Source organism: Stylophora pistillata, chromosome 3, assembly GCF_964205215.1.
Source record: "Stylophora pistillata chromosome 3, jaStyPist1.2, whole genome shotgun sequence".
Lineage (NCBI taxonomy): Eukaryota > Metazoa > Cnidaria > Anthozoa > Scleractinia > Pocilloporidae > Stylophora > Stylophora pistillata.
Window position 1 is genome coordinate 42,520,044 of NC_142521.1, and position 24,652 is coordinate 42,544,695.

Genomic DNA, 24,652 nt, shown 5'->3' on the forward strand with positions numbered 1-24,652 from the left:
CGGTACGGCCCTTTTGCCTCTTCTCCAATGGGGGAAACCATTCCGAGGATTTTTCTAATCATTGCGACCTCTTTCCTCGCGCATGGCAGCTAGGGTGCTAACTTCTTTCCTTTGTGGAGAACTCCTTCTAGACATGGATCACCCATAAGTAACGCACCCGTCTTCCTATGGAAATCTTCAAGGCAATTGGTAATTAATTTCAAAGTGTCTAAGGATAGAATCATTCTGATTCTGAAGGACTCACCCAGGCATGTTGACTGGGAGTCTGACAATGCAGCATAAGGGACCAAACACAATGGACCTTCGGGAGCCAAGCAGACCTCATCTCCATCGAGGAGATTCACGATTGGCACAATAGTGGTCTCGTAAAGTTTTTTTATTATGTCTTCCTGAGAAGGATTGCTGAAAAGGAAATCATTTTGTCCTCGTTCATCGTTGCTCTCACAGTGTGAACAGTCTTCATCCTTGACTCGAACCTTTATTCCAAGTTTTCCTGGCAAGGTCTCAGTGAAGATTGTAACTTCCCCCTCTGAAATGTAACTGTTGATTTGTTTTTCTCTCTCGGTTACATCGTTGCCGTTCTGAATGACCCAGTAGGAAATCTTTCCCGCGTTAATTGCTGCAAAGGCTGCATTTGGTGGAAGGAAACTCAGAGAGGAACAGGCAGATTTCTCTCTGAAGGAGTTTGACTGGTGGTACTCTTCGCCAGATCCATAATTCAATTCCAAGAGACCTCTCAGCTTGCGCTCTTCCTCTATCAGCAGTGTGGAGAGCCTTGGCTACCTCACCCAGTTTAAGATGAAGCCGCCACAAGAGAGTGAATGCATCTACATACAAATCACGGAAAGAAATCGTCCACTCTTCTATAGGTTGTAAACTTGCTCTGACCTCATCAAACAACAGCACGCTTAAGTGACAGCAATCATAAGCCGCCCTGGCAAGAGATTCTTGGGATGCAAGGGTCAAACCTCGATAAAATAATGACTTTGCGAGTGAAGATTTATCTCCAGCTGCTCCGAAGAATTTTTTAGCACGTTCACGGGACTACGGCTGTTTTAAAATGTCCTAAACCATGATGAACACGGTAATTTGGTAATATCAACTAAGCTGAAATTGTAAATTGGCCACCGTAGAGAGTTAAAAAGCTGACGTTTCGAGCGTTAGCCCTTCGTCAGAGCGAATAGAGGAATTGTGGGTTGTGTGTGTGTCTATATGCAGAAAGTGGAGCTCTGCTATAGGTGGGAACATGACGACGAGAAAAACACGAATAAATTAGTAGAATGAAAAGCGTTCGTTGATACCTGTGGAATTAAGAGTGCCGATTAGAAAGATAAACTTTTGTTCAAGAGTTTTGCGGCTTTCCGAACTACCTGAAGATAAGGAAAGACCGCAGATTGCAATATGTTGCTTAGAATGATTTGGTAGATTAAAGTGTCTAGCGACTGGTTTTGATGCGTCCTTGCCATTCCTTTCTACGTCGCGAAGGTGTTCTCGGAATCGGTCACCTGGTCGTCTTCCTGTTTCGCTGATGTATATCTTTTTACAATAAGTGTAAGTTATGCAATAAATGACGTTGGCTGAGGTGCACGTGAAGTGATCAGTGATCTTAACGGATCGTTTGGGTCCCGATATTTTTTCAGCGTTGTGAATGAAAGGACAAGTTTTGCATCGTGCGCGAGCGCATTTAAAAGTGCCGGGTTGGTCATTAGTTTGTGATGAACTTCTGACCAAAAAATTGCCTATGTTTTTGTCGCGTTTGAACGAAATGAGTGGAGGTTGCGAAAAGATAGTACCAGTCTCCGGGGATCGTTTTGAAGTAATTTAAAGTTTTTAAGAATAATGGATTTAACTGAGTGGTTGTGAGGGTGAAATGTGAGAGTAAATGGAATGCGGTCGTCAAAACTTTACCATCATATATTTAAGACAGCCAACACGCTCTTAATTTTTCGTGACTTTAATTTCCTTGGCCAAGACAAACTTCTTTTCACTATGGATATTACATCTCTTTATACTGTCATTACCAATAGCGAAGGTCTTCTGGCCCTCAAACATTTTTTTGATCAACGCACTGTTAAGGAACCTGAATCTGAAACAATAGTGCGGAACTAGTGCTCACACTCAACTGTTTTTCATTCGAGGACAACTATTTCAAACAAACCAATGGCGTAGCCATGGGCACCAAAATTGGACCCAGCTATGCCAATCTTTTTGTAGGTTTTATCGTACACCAATTTTTCAGCCAATACAACGGCCCCGAACCTAAACTTTACGGTCGCTACATTGACGACTGTATCGGCACTACCTCCTCTACTAGAGAGGAGCTAACTCAATTCATAATCGCAGTCAATTCCTTTCACCTGGCTCTAAAATATACCTGGGAAATTTCCGACAATTCTTTACCCTTTTTAGAAATCAAAGTTTCAATTGAAGGTAACGGTTTATGCACTAGTGTGTATTACAAACCTACAGATTCACATAGTTACTTGTTGTATTCATCTTCGCATCCATCTCAAGTGAAGAATTCCATTCCCTTTTCTCAGTTTCTAAGACTTCGTCGTTTATGTAGTGATGACTCTGATTTTTTTCACAAATTAGAGTCGGCATGTGCCAGTTTTTCGAAAAACGTGGATACCCTGTTTCTGTCGTTCAAGCAGGTCACCACTGCGCCCAACGTATTGATCGACAGTCAGCACTACAAACGTCACAGAAGGAAAATTCCGACCGCATTCCATTCACTCTCACATTTCACCCTCACAACCACTCAGTTAAATCCATTATCCTTAAAAACTTTAAATTACTTCAAAACGATCCCCGGAGACTGGTACTATCTTTTCGCAACCTCCACTCGTTTCATTCAAACGCGACAAAAACATAGGCAATTTTTTGGTCAGAAGTTCATTACAAACTAATGACCAACCCGGCACTTTTAAATGCGCTCGCGCACGATGCAAAACTTGTCCTTTCATTCACAACGCTGAAAAAATATCGGGACCCAAACGATCCATTAAGATCACTGATCACTTCACGTGCACCTCCGCCAACGTCATCTATTGCATAACTTGCACTTATTGCAAAAAGATGTACATCGGCGAAACAGGAAGACGACCAGGTGACCGATTCCGAGAACACCTTCGCGACGTAGAAATGAATGACAAGGACGCATCAAAACCACCAGTCGCTAGACACTTTAATCTACCAAATCATTCTAAGCAACATATGGCAATCTGCGGTCTTTCCTTACACTCAGGTAGTTCGGAAAGCTGCAAAACTCTTGAACAAAAGTTTATCTTTCTAATCGGCACTCTTAATCCCACAGGTATCAACGAACACTTTTCATTCTACTAATTTATTCGTGTTTTTCTCGTCGCCATGTTCCCACCAATAGCGTAGCTCCACTTTCTGCATGTAAACCCACACACAACCCACAATTCCTCCATTTGCTCTGACGAAGGGCTAACGCTCGAAACGTCAGCTTTCTAACTCTCTACGGTGGCCAATTTACAATTTCAACTTAGTGGATATTACCGAATTACCTTCTTACCCCTACCGACGCAGCACCACAGTTTCTTTAGAAACTTACTCCCTTTATGATGAACACGGCCGAGATTGCCATAACTTGTACCCTCTTCAGTTTTGTCTCCCACCTCTTTTGCAATTTTTGGAACTCTATAGCAGTTTTAAAATGTCCCGTAAACTATGATAAACACGGCCGAGATTGTCATAACTTGTACCTTCTCCAGCTTTGTCTCCCACTACTTTTGCGATGTTTAGACATCGTTCATGGTACGTTTCTGTACTCTATGGCAGTTTGAAAATGTCCTAAACTCTGATAAACACAGCCAAGATTGCCTTAACTTGTTCCTTCTCCAGCTTTGTTTCCCACTTCTTTTGCGATGTTAAGATGGTGTTCATGGTACTCTATGGCTGTTTTAAAATGTCCTAAACTATGATAAACACGGTTGAGATTGCCATAACTTATTCCTTCTCCAGCTTTGTTTTCCACTTCTTTTGCAATGTTTAGACAGCGTTCATGGTACTCAATGGCTGATTTAAAATGTCCTTAACTATGGTACGTTCTTTTTATCAAAGAGAGCATCAAACAAAGATTACTAGACGGCCCGGATCACAGTATTTAAATTTGAGCACACTTTATTCGTCCTTTTCTTAATTCTCAAATAACAAAGACCCTTTACCTCCGAATGATTGATATCTCAGTTTTTTGTTTTGGATTTCAAAAAAAGGAAGCGTTTTGGAAAATTCAGAAAAAGTGGGTCCTCAAAATGCCCCTTTAGGTTGGTTTTGTGATACAATCATAGCATCCTAAGAGAAGTGACATCCTACTGAAATGAAAAAAGCAAAGATAGTCAGGAAAAAAATTCCTACCCAATTGGAAATGAGTCTTTGTCCTGTTGTTATAGAGTTTGGCGATGAGTCGCATATCTCTGCACCTGACCAGAATGCCTTGCGTGTAAAAATGAACTGCGTTTGCGTAATCCTTCTCTTGTCTGTATACTTTGTTGCCTTCCTCAAAGTAAGCCTTTGCTTTGGCTAAAACAATGATTGAAAGGAAAAGATATTTGACTTTTGAATGTTGGTAGTGAGCTAGCTCGAGCTATCTCTTCACTGAACTTCATTGAAGTCCGGGGAAAAGTTTTAAAGAGATCACTTTCAAATCAATGCAACTATGTTCGCGGTTTCTTTTAATCAAGGGTCTTGCTGGGGACAAGCTTGGTCAAATGATCTTTAAAATTGTCCGATTGTGACGGTGGATCATTAAAATTTTGGGCTTTTGACGGGATCAGGAATAAAGTTCTTTGTTTTTTCTGGAAACAACTTTTTGAATATTGAAATCAATCGGTTCAAATGCACGGGAGTCTTACGTTAGAGTAAACTTTATCTTTTTATTTTTTGGAGATATTTAGATAATGGGGGCCTGTATAAATAAGGCCATACCACGACACCGGAAGTTACGTCCCCAAACTCTTTGCGAGAAGTGCGTGGGCCCTTTAACGTCCCCTGCTAACCAGTAGAGAGCCAATCGCTTAAAAACACAGATCGTATTGGCTTCCAAGGCACCTATTTCAAATTTAGGAGAGGATGTTGAGGGTGGTAATTAGAGGGGTGGTGTAATCGACAGCGACGATTAAGCAGATTTTACCAAATTGTGGCCATACATATAATTTACATATGGTGCACGATCCTCGCAGTAGATAGCGCTATTTAAGCAATAGCGAAAATCAGACCTGAAAAAAACCAGGCCTGTACGGGATTCGAACCACTGACCTCTGCGATACTAGTGCAGCGCTCTACCAATTGAGCTAACAAGCCAACTGGGAGCAGGCCGTTAAGTTGATTCGTAATTGCACAAAACAGCATTGGGAAGGGAGGAAGGCGATGCGCTTTCTATAGATTTTGGACAATAAAGGGGTTTTCATTTAAAGGAACAGTTTTTTAGGGGGATATTTGTATTATGACTCTTGACATTCTGCAAGCAAGCAACACTTGCTTGCATTTGCTCTCTTGTTGGCGGACAAGAGTTCTGGCAGCACCTACAGGGATCCACGAACGCTTTTCATTCCACTAATTTATTCTTGTTTTTCTCGTTGCCATGTTCCCACCAATAACGTAACTCCATTTTCCACCTTTAAAAGCACGCACAACCCACAATTCCTCTATTCGCTCCGACGAAGGGCTAACGCTCGAAACGTCAGCTTTTGTAATCGTTACGGTGGCCAATTTACCATTTCAACTTTGTTGATATATCTAAATTATTTCGTTACCCCCCTCCGAAGCAGCCCCAAACAGTTTCTTTCGAAACTATCAGCCTTTATTCAATTAAGCCAGACTGATTTGTTTTGTTGCTATACGTTTATTTGGGTTTATAACATTAGCCAGTACTTATTTCTGATCGTTGCAAATTTGGCTCAAATGGCAAAGACCAAATATATAACCCAAATCATGTTTGTCGAGGAAATCCGTTTTTTTATATTTCCCAGACGTTCAATGAAAATCATCTTTTGCAGGCGGGCGTGATCAGAAACAAATCATTAAAGAGGTAAACCTTAAAATGATTAATATCATTAAAGCAATAGAGTTTACAGATAAATGTCAATTTACGCGAACATCAGTTAATTGACCAGAATTTTTGTAAATGTGGGTATAATTCCGTGAAAAAATTCAGCAAAATATAGGAACGACTAAACTCGAGAACTCCGGATTGTGTGTCGTACGCGCTTCGATGAAGAATCAGAATTCTTACCTCTCAAGGTGATGTCATCAAATCCATCTTTATCCTCAGATTCTTTCCCTGCATCTAAAATTACCACTAAGTGAGAAATGTTTCAGATCGTTAAATCTTTAGTTTTTCACCTTATTAAAGTAATTCAAACGAAATGATTTACACTGTCATTCTTTCGTTAAATTTTTGTTTTAAAAATGCTTTGGCTTTCAAATTATGTGAAAAAAAGTAGTACTCTTTCAAAACGCAATAATTTCCGGCGATTATTTTCCAAAGCAATTTCTCAGAACGGGAGATTTGACATCCTCTTAGCTCATGACACTTGTGTTCAGGAAACGCTATTTTTGAAAACTGACGCGCCAAAATAATTGATTATTCCATTATAAAGGAACGTTTTAAGAGTTAGTAATCAGTATAAACAGGGGCGGAATGAATCTGAATTTGAGCGTCATCATGTCTCCAATGTCAAAGTAACAAAAGAAATGAAATTATTGATCTGAAGATAGATGCACGTACGCTCGCATTCAGTGAGATATGTTTATCTAACCTACAACCGTTCGTGCAGATAACTGTTCGTTAACAAAATATTTGTCTTACCTTCTGAACTGCCATCATCAGGAGCAACTTTTTCTTCTGGTGGTAGTGTAAACCCCTCGGCCATTACTAGAAAATAAAAGTTTTGGTCATGATGAGGCGAGTGCAAAGTGGAAGTCGCCCATGAGTTCTCGCGTTTCCGGTTCCTCTTTTTATTTAAAAACCGGCTCAGTACTGCATCAATAAAATATTTGAATCGACCATTTACAAAAAAACTAAAAATTATCACGCAATATTTTCATTGTTAGCCATATCTATAAGGCAGTGAACGTTCAATCCTATTTTTTTTTTTTTGATAATCCGACTGGAATTTGCAAGCGTTTCGACATGTCTCTTGATTCTAATGAAGTAATTCTGATCCAAATTCTCCAACTTTTCTGATATTCAAGTAGTTTACACGTGTTTTGTAGGCTGCACATTAAAAAAAGCAACACGTTTATTATAACACGTTCGTCAACAAAAATCAAACCAAATTTGTAAGCCTAAAAATTCGAACCATGGACACTAGAGGGTTTTTCGAAATTTGATTCCGTTTCTCAGTCTCCGGGCTTGAGAATTGTGATCGCCCAATATTGAACGGGGGCACTCGAGGAAATTTTGATCTTTTTTGGCCATTTTTGACAACTTTCTTAGAAAAATTAGAGTTAAACTCCTTGTTTTCTTTAACTAGTTTGTTCAAACCTGCCAACTACCGCACAACCATATCGCCCAGTCTGAGCACTTTGAAATCGTTCAATTGGACGGGGCACTCAACTCTCTTAGAAAGAGCTGATTTAAAATTCCTTGCCTTTTTTTTTAACTAGTTGTTCAAACGTGCCAACTTCCAAACAACCGTTTAGAATTGGCACATTTTGCTTTTGACGTGCATTATTAAATCTGTATGACTAGAAATCGTCTCTAAAAAAGGATACGAAAAAATACCTAAGATTGCAGTTAGAGCCCAATCTAGCTCGTGAGACACTTTGCAGACTGCATTGAAGTCCGGGCACCGGAGTGCCATTAGTCTCAATGTCACGATCCAAATTTTGAATGGTGTGTACGTCTTCTCAAAAGTGATACAAAAACACTAAAACTTTATTGTTTTGCGATAGGTTTATATTGACTTCAGTGTCAACATCAATCGGTCGAAAAAAATACCAAAAGCCAAAATCTGAACAAATAAGTGTCTTTTACTAGTACAAAAAAACTTTTTCATTATTTATTCATGTGTCCGCGCACGGAGTTGAAACATTAAAAAAATTATATCAAAGATAGGTCGGTCAGAGGAAGCTCGATACACGGACGGCGAAAAGGTATGTTTAAGCGTGAGGGGTATCGTTGGAATTACTGATAGCGTTATTGTACAAAGGTAGGAATGGAAGAATTTCAAATAAAAAAAGGTAAAAGAACAAGTACTTTTTTAAATGCTTTTAATTTCTCCTTCTTGTGCTTTAAAATAGATTTTTATTTATTTATCCATTCATTTATTTGTGATAGCCTAGACCCTGTTAAATGAACAGCAACATTTATTCTCCTCACACGCCCGTTGATTCGTACAGATTTTTCGCCGGATAGTACACCGACAACAACCGTGCGAGAGGTACCTCTGCTGCTTTCCTTTTTTAAGACACCTGACCCCGAACTCCCTCGCACCACGTCACAGTTATTCCAAATTTGACCACTGGTCACAAGGATTGCACGACATTTGGAGATCCAAAGACTGCTGGGAGGTTTGTCACCCGGAAATCCTGAAGAGTGAAAAAATGACGAGAACTTCATCTTAGGGATCACGTTGGAAAAAAAGTGGAACTCCTTTCCACTATCAGCTATCGGCCTTCTTGACAATGTTCACCAAAATAAATGTTTAGATTAAAGTTTTGTCGAAATTTAAGATAAGATCGATGCTTACTAGAGGATAAGATCAGCACTTACTATCGTCCAGCTCACCTGTGATTGATATTAACGAGTTTTTGGGTAACGGTGTGGACACAACACTGACGTAAGATCGACGATTTGCCCGACCTTCGAGTTTAAGCACAGTATAATCATCTGTTTTTTTGTTGATTTTCCATCGTAGTGGTATGGACGCTCTTATCACATCGTACCACTGCAGCCGGCCATTTCGCTCCAAAAACCCAACCTGAAGTGTAGCAATGTCCTCTCCGTCAATGCAATGCGCGCTGGTTAGGACGTGATGCGAACCTATCAAAGTCCCTGAACAAGACCAACGACAAGATCCCTTACAGGAAACTTTACAAGCAGCTGAGTGAGGTGATTTTTGGGCCTTGTTGGAGGAGGAAAGCTGTTTACGATCGTCTGGTGGAATTATCACACGCTTAGCTTGTGGCTTCTGATTAGTCCCTCTAGTAATTTCAAGAAAGAAATTGATGCAAATGTTATTCATACGAAGCTCCCAGCATTGCCTGGTTTCCATGGCATGAGGTGACGGGATATTGCTGCTTGTCTTGGACGAGATGATAGTCAATTCTAGATTACACATTCTGATGCAGCGTCACTTTCCCCAATACCTATCTTTATAAGCTACAGTATCAAATATTCTTGCATACGGGCGATTGGTTTAAAGGTGTGCTCGACTAAATATGCTCTAGCTAAAACTAGGGAACATCAGGAGCCATGGGCACCGTGGAACATCAGGTAATATTCCCCAATTGATATCACCCAATATGATAAAAGTCTTTTTAAAGTTAAATTCGAGGGGAGAAAGCGTTTTGTTATTGCTCATGAAATCGTGTTTTAGAGTACTGATAAATGAACATGTGACGCAGTAAGAAAAGGTAAGCTGTTTGTAAATATTTTGTCCAACGCTTTCCAAAAAGGTTGGAAGGATGATAAACGTAGTAGCCCCCCTTTTACGCAGAAAACATGCTCGAACAAATCAGTTCCCTGAAGTCAATTAACAATACGCTGATATTTACCCGCTATGTCTCGTGTTTTCTCTGTTACTCCTCTCATAGACTGTAAACTGAGGTACATCCAAAACCTTCTTGTCGCCAAATTTTCCACTTGTCCTTTTCAGTGTTATGGTGCTAAGACCCTTTGGCAAAATTGTTTCATAACTGAGAAAATAAAAATAAAATTAGATTATTTTCGAACCATTTGGGGCCACGCTTGTCAAGAGAGACAGTTATCATAAAGAAAAAGCGAAATTTCTGTCTAAGTGTGGAAAGTCTAACAGATTTAACAATATGATAAAATACAAAAAAAACAAAAAAACAAACCAAAACACCATTTTAGGGGTTACATTATAACCCGTATAGCTACTTTTTACAAACTTCACCCGAAATGTTACAACCCTTCGCAACCTCGTTCTCAGGGTCTATCATCTTCCCTCCCCATACCCTCCTCCCTCGCTCCGGGGGGCGGGAAGATAAGAGACCCTGGGAACGAAGTTGAACTCTTCGCAGTCTGTAACCGGATTACGCAAAGTGTAACCCTTATTTCTGTTCCAATAAATTTACCTAATTTTTCACTACGTGACTAAATAAAAAATTTCTGTGGTTATCTATGATGGGCTCACACGACAAAAGTCAATTTTCAGCGTGATCGTTTCATTGATAATGAAACTGGAAAAAGCATTGAGACTAAGGAGGAGTCAAAGGAACCTGTTTTAAGTGGTTTTATCATCTGAGGTGATAAAAAACGACTGCTAATAGTTTGTAAAGTTCAATTTTCGAGCGTCAGCCTTCGTTTCAACAAATAACAAATGCTCGAAACGTCAGCTTTGGAAATTATTGACAGTGGGTAGTTCACATCATCAACTCAGTTGATAAAACCAAATTATATACACCCACCCCCACTTCCACCCCAACCCCCCCCCCCCCCACACACACACACACACACACACACACACACACACACACCGAAAGAAATTTATCCCTTGTTTTAATTAGTTGGGAGAAAGGCGTGGGGCGGGGAGGGATCTGCGAATGAGCCAAAGTCAACTCTCGCTTCAGCTGATACCGCTCTGATTTTGGGTCATCCTCATTCCCCCCTCCCCTCACTCACACACACACACACACACATACACACACACACACACATACACACACACACACACTCGCACACACGCACACACACACACATACACATACACACGCGCGCGCACACACACACACTCACACACACACACACACACACACACACACAAGGATACTTCATACCTCAAGTCTAAGTCCTGTGCAGTCAGGTTAAATAATTTGATCAAATTCTCCCTTGATGTCTCAGGACGATATACCAAAGTGATGTCATCAGTGTTGTCATCTGCATGGTGACCCTCGCTATCTTGTTTTTCTCCGGGTTCAAATTCAGGCAGAGTTTTCACACTGAAATAACAACAGCATATTTCAACCTATTCAAAAGTTCCATGAAATACACTCGATGCAGAGTGGGCAATTTATTTTCTTTACAATGGGAGGAAATATCTACCCACAGATTTGTAACCTACATTTCCTGATTAGACACCCCCAATGTTAAAATCATTATATTTATTCCACGTTCAAGTCCGTTTACACGATAATGTACACCACACAGTCTTATTGGTTGCATCCAATTAGATAACAGGTTTTACTACATTGGCGGTAATCGTAGTAGTGCAATTTTTGTCGCTTATGTTAATCATGACTTTGAAACAAGTTCGTTGTATGCAGCTGCATAGAGATTGGAAACAAATGTGGGGAAAATACCTCACTTTTCATAGATCAGTCATAGTATTAAAAAACCCATGCCGATCATGCGTTACCATGCTCACTTGAACTTAAAAACTGCAAATGAGCTGAACATTAAATTACATTTTATTTCAAGTCGTTAGTCATTTCGCATGACAAAGTTATGAAAAATCTAATTAAGATCGGAAAGTTAACACCGCCCAGCACATTCTGGAAATTCGTAAGAGAATTTTCAATTGTGTACCTGATACTTATAGATCGTCTGAAAGGGACAGCCAAGATGTTTAAAGAACTCCAAGTACGGAAATGTTTATTTCTATGGTTTCACTGTTGCTGTGGCTTCATGTTACACAAATCAGCTTGGGGAACAAGAGCCTTTATTTCAATTTCATTAACTGACCTCTTTCTGAAAATATATTTGTGTAACCAAAATGATCAACTTCACGTTTTTGAAAACTTCACGTCTCGCCCGAATGGTCGATTGTTCACTCATCTATTTTTAAATGTGTTTGACATAATGAAAAAAAATTGCGTAGTCAAAATGGTCTCTACTCGAATGATATCTGCGTTTTTGATTTACAACCGGAGACTGAAAATAAAATCTTAAAAGCGACCTTCCTTAGGCAAGCCTGGGCAAAGGTAACTCTGGGGTTTTTCTGTGAAAAAATTTGTTTTATTACTAATTTAAAGTCATCGGGGTTTTGTTTTCATATCAGATCTTAAGTTTCATTCGAATGCAGGTTTTCATTGAAAAACTTCTCTTTTGCTCGGCGTCAAGCGGTTGTTTTATCAAAGTAGCTATAGCGCTGAAATATTAATATTCTGAAATGTTTCCCAAAGTGCAATTGAGTCTTTGTATCAGTTAATTTTATTTCCAAGTGAAACGCCTTACGCAAAACAAAGGATCATGGACTTTTTTTGACTTTGACGAAGTATCTATCAACTACAACAGTAACAAGGTCACCCTCTCGCTTTATAAACTAGATCACCCGGAATCCCCTTGGAATGCTCACTAAGCGAAGATTTTGTATTGAGACTGGAGTGTATGCAAACCTTGACGCACAACACTTGAAGTAGGACCATAAATCGTTAGCCAATGTTCTGGATGAACTTACCTCACAGCTTTAAGCATCAAGAGCATCACAAAAATTGCCTTCATCCTCAAACAGCAATGAGAAGGAAGTGGTCCTTTAGCGACGCCGACCTCGTGTTTTGTCTCCGTGCAACAGACGTCGCATTCATTTAAAACCGAAAGAAAACAAAGGATTTAACGAGTTCCTTCCTTACTCGATTGAAGATTTAACAATAGTTTTAAAAATGAGCCGCTTACATGAACTATAAAATAATGAATAAGTTTCATTTGTCACTTTCTGGTGTGAGAAAGCCTAAATATATTCTCTGCTTTAAAATTTTTTGCAAATTTCTTGTCACCTGCCTAGTTTATTTATAAATTTCTCAGGAAAAGTGCGAACATAAAAAGTTCTCTTTCCCTCATTTATAGCGGATTCCTTTTTTTCCTTTTTGTCAAGAAGGCAGTAATGAATTAAAAATGGTTGAACAAAATGATTAACAAATTATTTTTAAATGAATGAAAGAGTTTATTTTTTGTTTGGCGAGCACAACATGTCTTTCCCCAGAGTTCAAAACATCTTTGTTTATACCAAGAAGTCCGTTTGATAAGCAAAGAGAATTACAAAGGTTTTCCACCCTTTCCGATGCACTGCAATTGATTTAAGTAAAAAAAAAAAAAAAACCTTAACATGATTGAAGTAGGGCTCAATCAGTTTTGTTTATCGTTGGTGGTGAGAATAACATACACAGCGAGGTAATTTAAAGAGATTGTAAACGTGGTAAACTAAGAGTACTTTTCAGTTGATCAAAGGACCAAAAGAAATCGTGCTCCAAGAAATATCCGAGACGAGACGCGGGCGTATTGAAAGTTCTTATTTAACGACTTCCTTGGTTTTGTATTGAAAGTGTTCTCGGTCAACTTAAATTTTTTATCGTTAATCATGAAATCTCGGTAATATTAAGCAGTTTTTCTAGACCGCAGGCTAGAAGCGGAATATCGTCAATCATTTTCAGTCGGCATGTTTTTTTTTTTTTTCGTTTTTTTCTTTAGACGAAAACGTTATCTAAAATAATAACCTGACCTATTTCTGTCATCCTATAGAAATGGATGTCAAATAGTTTGCGAATGTTCTGGTCGTTGCTGAAAACAACTGTTAAAAGTAAACTAGTTCTGGCTATACAAATTCATTTATAAAAGTTGAAAAATATCCATATTATTGATCGATCAGTTCGATTTGGAAATTCGTTGGCCCTTTCTGAAGGTACTTCAAATCATAAAATGCAAAAGCAAATAAAAGATAAATATCTTGTTATTCTCAGCTGAAGGTCTTTGTGTGAAACAGTCAAGACCGATCGCTCCGCAGTTTACTCTTCCCATTAAAAGCTTCCGGCTGCAATTAAAAGCTCTTTTAAAGTTGCGTGTCTCGCACAAAGAGATCTTACCAGATTTTCATTAACGTATAGAGGGGGTTTTATAACAATGCTTCTGAAAAAAATCGACTTAATTTGGGCTTCTTTTTTTTCTCACGATAAACAGTAAGAATTCCTTTTAATACTTGCTTTATTCGCGAAAGTAATTCACAACAATTCCTTTACTTAAGTCGAAGAAAAAAAAACATTTCTGGCGAGGTGTGCTCTACTAATGACACAAGTTATTTTCTACTTTTCAACCGGTCGAGCGCAAACACTATCATTAAACTGGCAAAACGTATAGATACACAAACACAAGAATTGGGTATTGAGGTAAATAAAAGCAGAAGATTTAAAAATTGTTTTATTGTTCCTCAGTGTGGGGGAACAAATGTAATCGTAATCTACACAAACTACAGTTGGTGCAGAATTTTGCAGCCAGAGTTGTATTAGGGTTAAGGAAGTTTGACCATAACTCTCAGGGTCGGAGATCTCTTAGATGGTTAGATGTTACAGAGAAAGTTTTATTTAATGACTTGGTTTTAGCATTTAAATGTGTAAATGGTCTAGCTCCAGATTATTTAGTTAAATTGTTTCGCAAGAAAATCAAGACGATCCACTACCGAAGACTACTCGCAAATCGTATAACTGATTATAATTGTGTTTGCTGTGTTTATTCGATCTGAAATCAAAATATGATACAGTATAATCTACTTAACTAAATCAATTAATAAGAAAAACGAAACAATTAAACAAAGTGAAGCGAAAAAACTGATAGAAGGCTGTAACAATTATCGTGCCATGTAGTCAATTCCTCAGTGTCCTCATTATTCAAAAGCTTATATATTTGTTCTATACTAACAAACTGAAATCATTGACAACACAAGTAAGAACAATGTTCATAAACTTACTTCTATGGCGAGTTTTCTTGACCTTCCTTGATCGAGTTAATCATAAAACTGAGTTGCAGGTAAGCAGTCAATTACAGTGAACGTGTTCGATACAGATCTCGGGTTAAAACTAAACTCAAGCTGAGCTAAACATAATAGTTCACGCTTCCTTTTTGGACGTGTAAGAAACTACCGCAAGTTCCGTAGCCAAAATTCTTATCATAGTTTACTGACTACGTTAACATAAATATTTTGTTAAACGTTCAGCAGTCCACAATAAGAATACAAGGGGATGTAGTAGTTTTGTGGTTCCCCGATGTAGACTGTCAACGGGACAAAGGGGGTTTTACTACCGGGGTCCAAGGGAATCGAAGGGCTAGCTGAAAATATTAAGAATGTGAAATAAATTGATAGTTTTAAGAAGACTCTTTTTAAAAATATGTTTTATAAGCAATAATTTTAGTTTAAATTGTTATTGTAAATAAGTTTAGTTAGTTTATTGTGACTGAAAAGCCCTGTTGAAGAGAGTTCTAATAAAGTTTGTATGTATGTATATGTAGGTATGTATGTATGCATGCATGCATGCATGCATACATGCATACATATGCATACATACATACATATACATACATACATACATACATGCATGCATGCATGCATGTATGTATGTCTGTATGTATGTATATACCGCTACTGTATTTGACTGCAGCTCTGCCAATCTCACCAAGAGATTATATGGACACAGAGAAGGAAGTTCCTACTTCAGGCTTTGGAATATGTTATTTATGGATAGTCGTAACCGGACCATCCCATGCATTTGTTGACATCTAAAACTTACTACTGAAAATTAGGTTAAGAAATTAATGACGGTTTCATAGATAAAGCACGTGATGATTAATTATTCAGACTGACCAAACATTACAAATCCGATTTCCTTTGTAAAAACCATCATGAAATGAAAACCGTTGTAACAGAACACTTCCACATGTCACGTTTTGCTAAATCCGAAACGTTTTTTAACTTATTGTTTACTTGTACACGTCATGCTTCGCTTTTTGTTTCGCTTATGGATTTTTTTCTCACGGAAAAAGACTATAAATGAAAAATATCCGTTCTCTTCTACTAAGCCTTGGTCTCCTTTGAGTAAGATTGATTTATTGGGGAACAGCGATGAGATTTGTTCTTTTATTATCAAACTGACTCAGGCAATAACTATTCACTTCCGGGTAGCCGAAGAGAAAATCGCTCATCAAGAGTTCAATTTCCGACCATTTTTGGTGTATTTAAAAAAATAATAAACAAGTTATTCGTAGCTGTGTGGTATATACTAAGACAGTAATTTACGTCAAAGTGATGGATGTTTACCGAGCCAAGAGCCATAATTGTCCCACTTATGGCTCTTGCGAAGCCGCGAAGCCAACGCCCTAATTTTCCCTCTATGCTCTCTTATGTTCTCCGGGTGACCTGCAGAGACTGAGTCCGAGGTGTTGCTAAATCCCATGACGCTTACACAACACATATTATTCCTGCTCCAAGATGGTGGACAAAGATGGACGAAACTTTCGTATATTATATTATGATACTCTAGGCTTACGAAACGTCGACCAAAGAAAAGCGTTAGAGATACTACTGAAAGATGATCCATTAGGTATTAAAGTAGTCACAGGTATTATTTTTATACCCCAAAGTTTTAGGAACTAAGTCCAGAAATATCCAAACTTTTTCTTTAGATGTACAACGCATTTCAACATTCAGCACTCGTTTTAGCTTGCCTGCAGGGTACAGAACCCATGTCTGGAAAGTGATTTTAGGTAAGAGTAATTTTTGTCAAATTTCTGATCATTATGAGTAGCCTGAAGGAAATTGTTTACGTTGATACCGAGCAGTAGAAAGTTTCGCTCGATGTCTCCTTGACGATCAGTTGTTCCAGTTAAGGAATCACTGAGATCCATCTCGCGCCTTGATTAGTCAAAACTCTATCGTTTATTACACCGCCGAAGCTATTTAATAGAAGCGATAAAAAAACTGCACATTCTATTGGTTAACTAGGCTAATAACTCCATTATGGTGGGAAAACTTTCGAAAGTTTGTTAATCGCATACTATTCTCGGGTTTCTTCCAAAATCTTGCATTGGTTATTACAGGAAACCAATAAAAAGTGAAATTTATTGCTTAAATATAGCATCACTGCATTGCTTCCCCTGGTACCCCGTGAGATTTGTCCAATGGACTAAGAGAACCTTTTGAAATGTCTTTAAATTGCTTAAATGCTGACTCCATTAAAATTAATCCTGCAAAACCCTGAGAACAAGGGCAATAACTCATAAAGTGACCTGGAATTCAAACTTTAAAAATAATTCCATTTATTGATAACAAAATGATTAATTAATAACAAAATTTCCAGAGTATCGCTAATTAATTGGTCTGATTTTTGGTGTAAAAGTAAAGCTGAGGCTCCCTATGTTAATTTCCAAAAGGTGAGTTCCTTTTTGGAAGCAATTGACCAATAATAGTAATATACATGGAAAAATTTCTCAGTTCTGATTGGTTAAGATGAATGCAGTTTTCAGTTAATTCAGTGCAGAAGAGAGTTAATTCAGTGCACAAGAGGGTCAATTCGGTGCAAAGAAAGAAACAAACCAGACATTCTGATTGGTCAGAATGATTGGTCAATGTCAAGGTCAAGGTCAATGTCACTTGCAGGGTTTGAATAAATTATTTTTTGCACCTGATGCGCATGCTTTTCTTCTGCGTAGTTATGGGAAGCTACCTCGTATTTTTTCATGTATATTATTAATAGATAATCACATGATTTTCTCGTGCAATTTAGAATAAATAAGCACTGGTAAATTTTTTCAAAGACCACAAATTGCACTCGCCCTATGGGCTCATGCAATTTTGTTAGTCTTTGAAAAAATTTACTCATGCTTATTTATTCCAAATTGCACTTGAAATCATGTGATTACCTATATGAATCAGATCAACAGATAGAAAATTACCTTGCCTTTTTCACAAAAAACAGGAATTATTCCTCCTTACCATGACGCCCAGCAGTTTGTAATGCAACAGCGAAGGGAACATTTTCAGGACCTTCAGCATGTTTTGAGAGTTATAAGGAAAATTTCAGATGGAAATGAATTGCCTTACCAAATGTCAATGATCTATTTGTTGGATGAGGGAGCTTTTCGATTTGTAAAAGTACCAAAGGTAAAATAGAACATTAGGTATTTGATTTGTAGTTATTTTGTAGTTTTGAAATGCTGAGTAAACAACAAAGCAGTGACTTGCCAGTTGTTTAACTAGGACTCTCTCTTTCTGTCCGTGGTCCACAATGTATGGTGTAAATATGCCTTTAAGATGCATTATTTCAAGTTGTAGCTATTTTACCTTGATCAATATTGCATTAACTCTTCAAATCCCAGAAGTGATCAACATGTTACTCCACCTTGTAATTCGAATAGGTTATGTTGTACACAGGTTATAAGAACAGACAAGTTTATCACTTATTAGCCAGAAGGTGTTATCTTGGAATGTGATAAAATTCTCCTGTCTAATTTCCAAGGAAGAGTATGGTGGCAGATAAGGAGAATTAGTATATACTAAAACAGTGGATAGCATTGAAAGGGCGCTCTGATTGGTTTGTCAAACTCCAAATATCCTTTGCTATTTACCTCTGAGCAACTTGGGAAAAAATGGTGTCCCGGTTTGCATCCATGACAAGCAAAGAAATCACTCAAATTAACGACAGTGGTGTATATTATCTCACTGTTTTAGTATATACTAAAACAACTATTCACCTCAGTGTTGGTGGTTAGCAGTGGATATTTACCTCGCTGCTTTGCAGCTCGGTAAATATCCACCACTAACCACCTCCACTTCGGTGAATAGTTGTTAATTACTAATTGGATCTTGGCATTGAAAGAACTAACCTTTTCACTCTCAAGATCTCAATTTAATTTAGTAATTCTCCATACAATTCAGTCTTGTGATGATGGTTTAGAGAATTTGGTATTGGATCAACTAATAATCCCCTATTTGATATTTTTTTCCCTTTAATCTCATCACTTTTCTGCTTGATATTGTATTCAATTTCAATTGATATTATCAGGAGAAATTCTGTCTTGGTCACTCATGGGGGGCTAGAGGGTTAAGGATGGACCAAGATTTGTGGGCCAAGGATCCTAAACAATTTCTAGCATTTCAATTGGTGGACTGCAGTGTAAGCAGTTCTCTCCAACTAAAATTTGGAATAAAATGAAAACACACAAGTTTAGTTAATAGTTTCATTTTGTGCCCCCATTAGAATCTTGAAAGAAAAGCAGAAGCAATGAGATCTGTAGTGCAAGTGTTTAGTGAAATGTTTGAAGATGAAGTCGATCTTTACTGGTTGTCTGCAAAGTTCATGAAGTGTTTGGACCAGTCGGGACTACAGCTAGAGAAATTGGTAACACAGCATCCTGTAGTGGTCTGCTACTGTTTTTAAAAAGCTATTAATACAATTTTTTTTTAACAGTGAAAATTAATACCAATCTTTTTTTTCAGTATCTTTTTCACAGGCACATGATGATTTGAGTGTTGTTTTGAGTTATGAATTATATTTCTGTTACTTTAATTCCAGTTATCTAGTAAATCATTTTTTCAAAAATGTTTAATGTTGTTATAAATACACAGTAGAACCTTTGCAACCAAAGATTTTGTAGGAATCTCAAAAGATTCTTTTCTGCACTAAAATCTCTTGTTCTAGCTTACAGCTTTTTTTATTTGAAAATTGGTGTTAGTTTGAGCTGCTGTGTATGTGCTTGATTAAGCTATAATTTGTTTCTCATTTGGAATTAGGGCTGTGATGTTCTTTATTAGTATCATTGATATTATTGTTTTTCAAGGCAAATTTGATTCAATATTACCTTCAAGCTGAAGATATCCAGCTTCATAAACACTTATCAAATATTGGAGCCTTTGATGTCTTGCCATACAAGAGGTAGTTAAAAATTAGAAATTTTAGGAACAACTTTTCTAGCCCTACTCCTTGTCTAATTTAAAAGTTAGAACAAATTTCATTTCATTGCACTGGTCAGATTTGTTAAATTTCTGACTGTCATACCCCTATTTATCATTAAGGGTATCTCTTTGAGAGTTTTAAAACGTATGGCTATGGTGTTTTAATTTCAATAGGGTAAACTGGTTTTTCCAATGTTTTCTTATGTGTTGTACTTTTGATTTTGATAAAGGTGGTTTGAAAGTGGCTTTGCTGAGGATATTTCAGATACAAGCATGGAAAGGTTATTTTGTACTTTCCTCTTTTTATCATTTTGCATACAGATTTTATAACTGCATTCGTTGTCACTATATTTTAACTTCCATTTCATTAGGCAGAGTAACCACATTTCTAATTGGCTATAAGACTAAGCTAGTAGCTTATTTGTGTTGGCACTGTTTGGTTTTGTTATTAACCTCCTGACAGTAGTCATCGACACTAAGAAAATACATCATTGTGGTGAGGTTAGTTTTTAACCTTGCACCTTTCACTTCCAAGATCTCATTCGTAATTCTTGTTACCATCTGCTCTATAGTTGTCATGGATTAGTATATACTAAAACAGTGGATAGTGTTGAAGGCATGCTCTGATTGGTTAGTCAAACTCGGAATATCTTTTGCTATTTACCTCCGAGCAACTCGGGAAAAAATGGTGTCCCGGTTTGCATCTGTGACAACTGAAGAAATCACTCAAATTAACAAATTAATGTATATTATCTCACTATTAATTAGTATATGCTAAAACAACTATTCACCACAGTGTCGGTGGTTAGCAGTGGATATTTACCTTGCTGCTTCACGGTTCGGTAAATATCCACCACTAACCACCTCCACTTTGGTGAATAGTTGTTAAGTATTTGGTATTCGATCAACCACTAATCCCCTCATTGATAATTTTTCTTGATTCTCACTACTTGTTTGCACAATGTTGTGTTAACATTGTAAGGAGAAATTGTCTTGGTCCCTTATGGGAGTTAAAGGGTTAAAAAGAAAAAAAAGAAAAAATTCAGTCTTGGACTCAGTTGTTTTCAATAAGAATCACCAAAGCTTGGCTTTGTATTACCCTTGTTAGTCGTCAGCTTTGGTAGGTAACATGAATCTTAGCCTAGATGATCTTCACCATCATACCAAAGCTAAATCATTCAATTTCAAATTCAAGCACATGTCCAGACTGTCAAGGAACTTGACAGCTTTTGGGTGGAGTTTAGGGGTACAGTGCACTGGTGGATCTAGGGGAGGGGCCGGGGGAGCCTGCCCCCTCCTTATTTTGGGTAAAAAAAAAATTGCAGAAGGCAGAAAAGCCAGCAGGTGTACACACAATTACAGGGCCCTATCTTAGCTCAAGGTCTGGATCCGCCCCTCCAATATAAGTACTTAAATTAAGTTTATTTTTTTAATTTGGTTATTTTTCTTGTGTAGGATATGGGACAAAGTAGTGAGTGGATCTAGTAAGATTCTTGTTTTTGTAGCTGTCAGTCTTCTGATGGACTTAAGAAAACCACTCCTTATGGAAAAATCTACCCAGGCTGTTGAGAGGTTCCTATGCAAGGTAGGATATATTAAGGACAGAGTACTTCACTACCCACACACCATAGTGAAATTCTTGTCATGGCAGTTTTTGGATTACCATACTTTTTAACCTGACCAGCATGTAATTTCTCCATTCAATATAACCCCCAAATCACATGTTAAGGTCACAAGAATAAACTTAAGGAAATGATCACCAACTAAACAAGCTCTTGACTGTCAAACAAATTCTCCTTGTCAGCACCATTAGCTAGGTATGGAGAACACTAGTATGGACAATTTGCATAATGATGTTAGGGTATAAAGGGTTCAATTCATTAAAAAAAAAAAAACTGCTGATTTTTGTCTAATTACCAGTACTTTTATTTATGTATTTTATGGTGCTTGTGTACAGCCTGTCCCTGAAGACAACTTTGAGTGGATAGTCGACAAAGCAATGGAACTGTGGGACAAATATGGTGCTACTGTCATTTCTGATGCACCAACCATGCACTGAGCCTGCTTGATTATCGTCACAGGATATGAGCTTTGTGCCTACAAGGAAGTCAAACTTGAGATGTTTGTGTACCCCTTGGTCAGCCATTTGTGTCATTCAACCCCTCTCATTCCAAGAAATGGAGGGGCCAGTTGTTTAAAGAGCAGATTACACTAAGTAACAGATAAATTGCTATCTAGCTGAGAAGTGATGGCAAAATGCACTGCCCTATCCACTCGATAAAAATTTATTTAGTGGATAGTGTTATCCAATCCTCAAACAACTGGAGCGTGGCAAGTATCTAATGCTGTCATCACTGTGGAATTTGGGGCTTGGATTTTAGATCAAGAGAGATGGAAATGGAAAGAAGAAGCCTTAAAACTGCAGCAAGAGTTGTTGGCTTATTAAGAAAAACAATTCCTTTGCAAAGTAAAACATACATCGCTAGCACTCTTATGTTATTGTTACTGGTCTTCATTTTCTCTCCCATGGGAGACATGAGTATATTTTAAAAGCCAAGATGTGGTGACCACGAGATTGCCAAGAAATGAACAAAACAGAGTTAAAAAATCAGGAAACCACTGTTGAGAAAAGCACAACATCAAGGCCAAGCTATCCCTAGACTCAATGAAATGTGTGAAAAACAAGTTTTATCGTGAGAAAAACTGTTTATTAAAGAATTGATGTCTCCAACAGTCAACCAATAACTTTAGATATTTCTGCTTACAGCAGTAAGCTACTAGTACTTTTCATTGTTAAAAAATGACAAAAAATTAATATTTGCCAATTTTGAGATTTTTGTTCAAACCTGCCATTCCACTTCTTAACCAGATGTTACCTCAAATGCTGTAAAACATAAGATGTTTCATACTTAACACAGTGTTGGACAGAGTGCAGTAAATTAACTTTGTAGCATACAATGCAGGCGAGCAATTTACACTTTGTTGCCATTTTGAAATTATTAAGTCTATCTGTGGTAATTTGTAATTTAAAGTGAGAAAAAAAACAGTCTGAAGTCATTTTTGTGCGCCATTAACACGGACGAAAAGTACCCCTCACTTTCATAAAATATTTGAGATGGTATGCATGCTCTCATTAGTCAATAGGTGAGTTTTAGATGAGTGTATGCAGACACGGTTGTGATATCACACATTCTTCCTTGTTGATGAATATTTTACAAATGCAATAAAGGACATTCTTCCAGGTTTCCATAGCCTCATCGTAACACCAGGGAGCTTGGGCGAATTCTTGAAATTTCTCCAACTGACACAAAAATATTCTCGAATTCTCCCCCACCCTCCGTGTGCCATGGAAACATGGTAAAAAGTCCTTTATTGCTCAAGTTTAGCACATATTTGACCATTTTTAAAGAATAACGGGAGTCAAGGAAACATTTTGTTCCTTTGGGGAAAGTCATTTTTTTTCTCCGAGTGTAACAGGTCGTGTGCATTTAGCTTCATTTCATGGAAGGAAAAGCTTTGAGCAGGGGTTCTGTCGGGAGGCTGGAGTTCCCGGGGGTAAAATATTATATCTTGAATTGAAGGAGTACTGTAAGATATCAGTTTTTTAGTCCGGAGCGAAGGCTCAAATTATCGAAATTTATCGAATTTACACAACCACGTTTTTTGGATTCCGTCATTATGAAACGTCAGCTTTTTAACTCTTTATGGTGGTCAATTTACTATTTCGACCTAGTTGAAAGAACCAAATGACGCACGAAAGTCTGCCTGAATTGTTAAAAACTGGAAAATTCCTCTTGCTTTAATCCTGTCGCCACGAAGATTACATTCCAAGATGAAGAAGAGTTCCAACTCAATACACAATTGAAGATTTCTTTGGCGAAGAAAAATCTCTGAAACATGTTCAACGCTCCAAGGGAAAATAGAGATCCACAGATTGGACTACAAAACAAATATTCAGCTTCGTAAGAATTTCGCAACAGAGAAAATCGACTTCGAAGAGGACGATAGTTTTTATTTTGTCATATGCAGCTCGCAGATACCTTTATTCGTGATAAAGCAAGATACGAAACCTAAAAAAATCTGTATTAACTGTGCTTCGAGCAGAATTGTTTTGTTTCTAATGATGAGGCCGGACTTCCGGTGCAAAATAAACCAGTGAAGTCCCGGAACTTCACCTGGAATACAACAGGATTGCGTGACAAGAGGGCTTCTCGACTAAACGGGAACAAGAATTTAACATAATTTACACGCCGTATATCTCACGAATTGAGCTCTGTTGCGCACATCGTCTATGAATCTCCGTCTTAAAATGCAAATAAATGGCATTATTTTAAAAAATCTCTTTTGCAAATCACGCAGAGAAAACAAGAACTTGTAATTGCTTGTGTTATCCTGAGCCCTTGCGTGCGGAATTAATTACGTATTTACGACAACCGTCTTTGATGTTCCTTCAGCTTTTGTTAGTTCCTTGCTTTGAATTATTGAGCTTTAATTCAAGGTGATTGAAGTGGTTTCATTAGAAACAAAATGGAGTAAATATCGAAGAAGTAGCACATTTCTTATCTAGACCGGAAATTGAATTTTTCGAGCGGGAAAGCAATTTTCCGCTAACTCGTGAATTGATTTTCATTCCTGGTAAACGATGATAAAAGAATTCTCGATTAGTTAGTTTTTCTTTCCAACCTATGGTTTTTTATGTGTTTAATGGGAGCGTTTCACGATGTTTGACGCGAAAATAGTTATGTTTGTCCTGTTACACCCAGTTTCGCAGAATTCTAACGCTTGAT

General features: G+C 37.8%; 2 protein-coding genes across 4 annotated transcripts; one reads left to right on the forward strand and one right to left on the reverse strand.

The window, feature by feature from the left end:
- Nucleotides 1–8,224: 8,224 nt before the first annotated feature.
- Nucleotides 8,225–12,934, reverse strand: LOC111331768 (serine protease 23). The gene is made up of 5 exons (XM_022936942.2): nucleotides 12,612–12,934; nucleotides 10,993–11,154; nucleotides 9,748–9,888; nucleotides 8,759–9,174; nucleotides 8,225–8,559 (listed from the first exon to the last, which is right to left on the reverse strand). Exons 1-5 carry the CDS (start codon nucleotides 12,653–12,655, stop codon nucleotides 8,276–8,278), a joined length of 1,047 nt encoding a protein of 348 aa, XP_022792677.2. The 5' UTR covers nucleotides 12,656–12,934; the 3' UTR covers nucleotides 8,225–8,275.
- A 3,460-nt stretch (nucleotides 12,935–16,394) lies between these two features.
- Nucleotides 16,395–23,110, forward strand: LOC111331770 (TBC1 domain family member 7). Of its 3 annotated transcripts, none has more exons than XM_088754926.1 (8): nucleotides 16,395–16,515; nucleotides 16,598–16,678; nucleotides 17,890–18,074; nucleotides 19,171–19,311; nucleotides 19,751–19,845; nucleotides 20,096–20,146; nucleotides 21,321–21,450; nucleotides 21,823–23,110. In XM_088754926.1, the coding sequence occupies exons 1-8, from the start codon at nucleotides 16,404–16,406 to the stop codon at nucleotides 21,922–21,924; spliced, it is 897 nt and encodes a 298-aa protein (XP_088611052.1). In that variant the 5' UTR covers nucleotides 16,395–16,403; the 3' UTR covers nucleotides 21,925–23,110. The 3 variants fall into 3 exon arrangements, with proteins under 3 accessions (XP_088611052.1, XP_088611054.1, XP_088611053.1); XM_088754928.1 differs by having other exon boundaries at nucleotides 21,371–21,450; XM_088754927.1 differs by lacking the exon at nucleotides 16,598–16,678 and having other exon boundaries at nucleotides 16,396–16,533.
- The last annotated feature ends 1,542 nt before the right edge of the window (nucleotides 23,111–24,652 follow it).

Excerpts from the sequence above, each read along its gene's own strand:
- LOC111331770 (XM_088754926.1), top strand. The coding sequence starts at position 16,404 with ATGGTGGACAAAGATGGACGAAACTTTCGTATATTATATTATGATACT. Across the intron at positions 16,679-17,889 it reads TGTCTGGAAAGTGATTTTAG|GAATTATTCCTCCTTACCAT; the intron begins GTAAGAGTAATT and ends CACAAAAAACAG. Across the intron at positions 18,075-19,170 it reads GATTTGTAAAAGTACCAAAG|AATCTTGAAAGAAAAGCAGA; the intron begins GTAAAATAGAAC and ends TGCCCCCATTAG.
- LOC111331768 (XM_022936942.2), bottom strand. The coding sequence starts at position 12,655 with ATGAAGGCAATTTTTGTGATGCTCTTGATGCTTAAAGCTGTGAG. Across the intron at positions 11,155-12,611 it reads TTGATGCTTAAAGCTGTGAG|TGTGAAAACTCTGCCTGAAT; the intron begins GTAAGTTCATCC and ends TTGTTATTTCAG. Across the intron at positions 8,560-8,758 it reads CTCGTTAATATCAATCACAG|GATTTCCGGGTGACAAACCT; the intron begins GTGAGCTGGACG and ends TTCACTCTTCAG.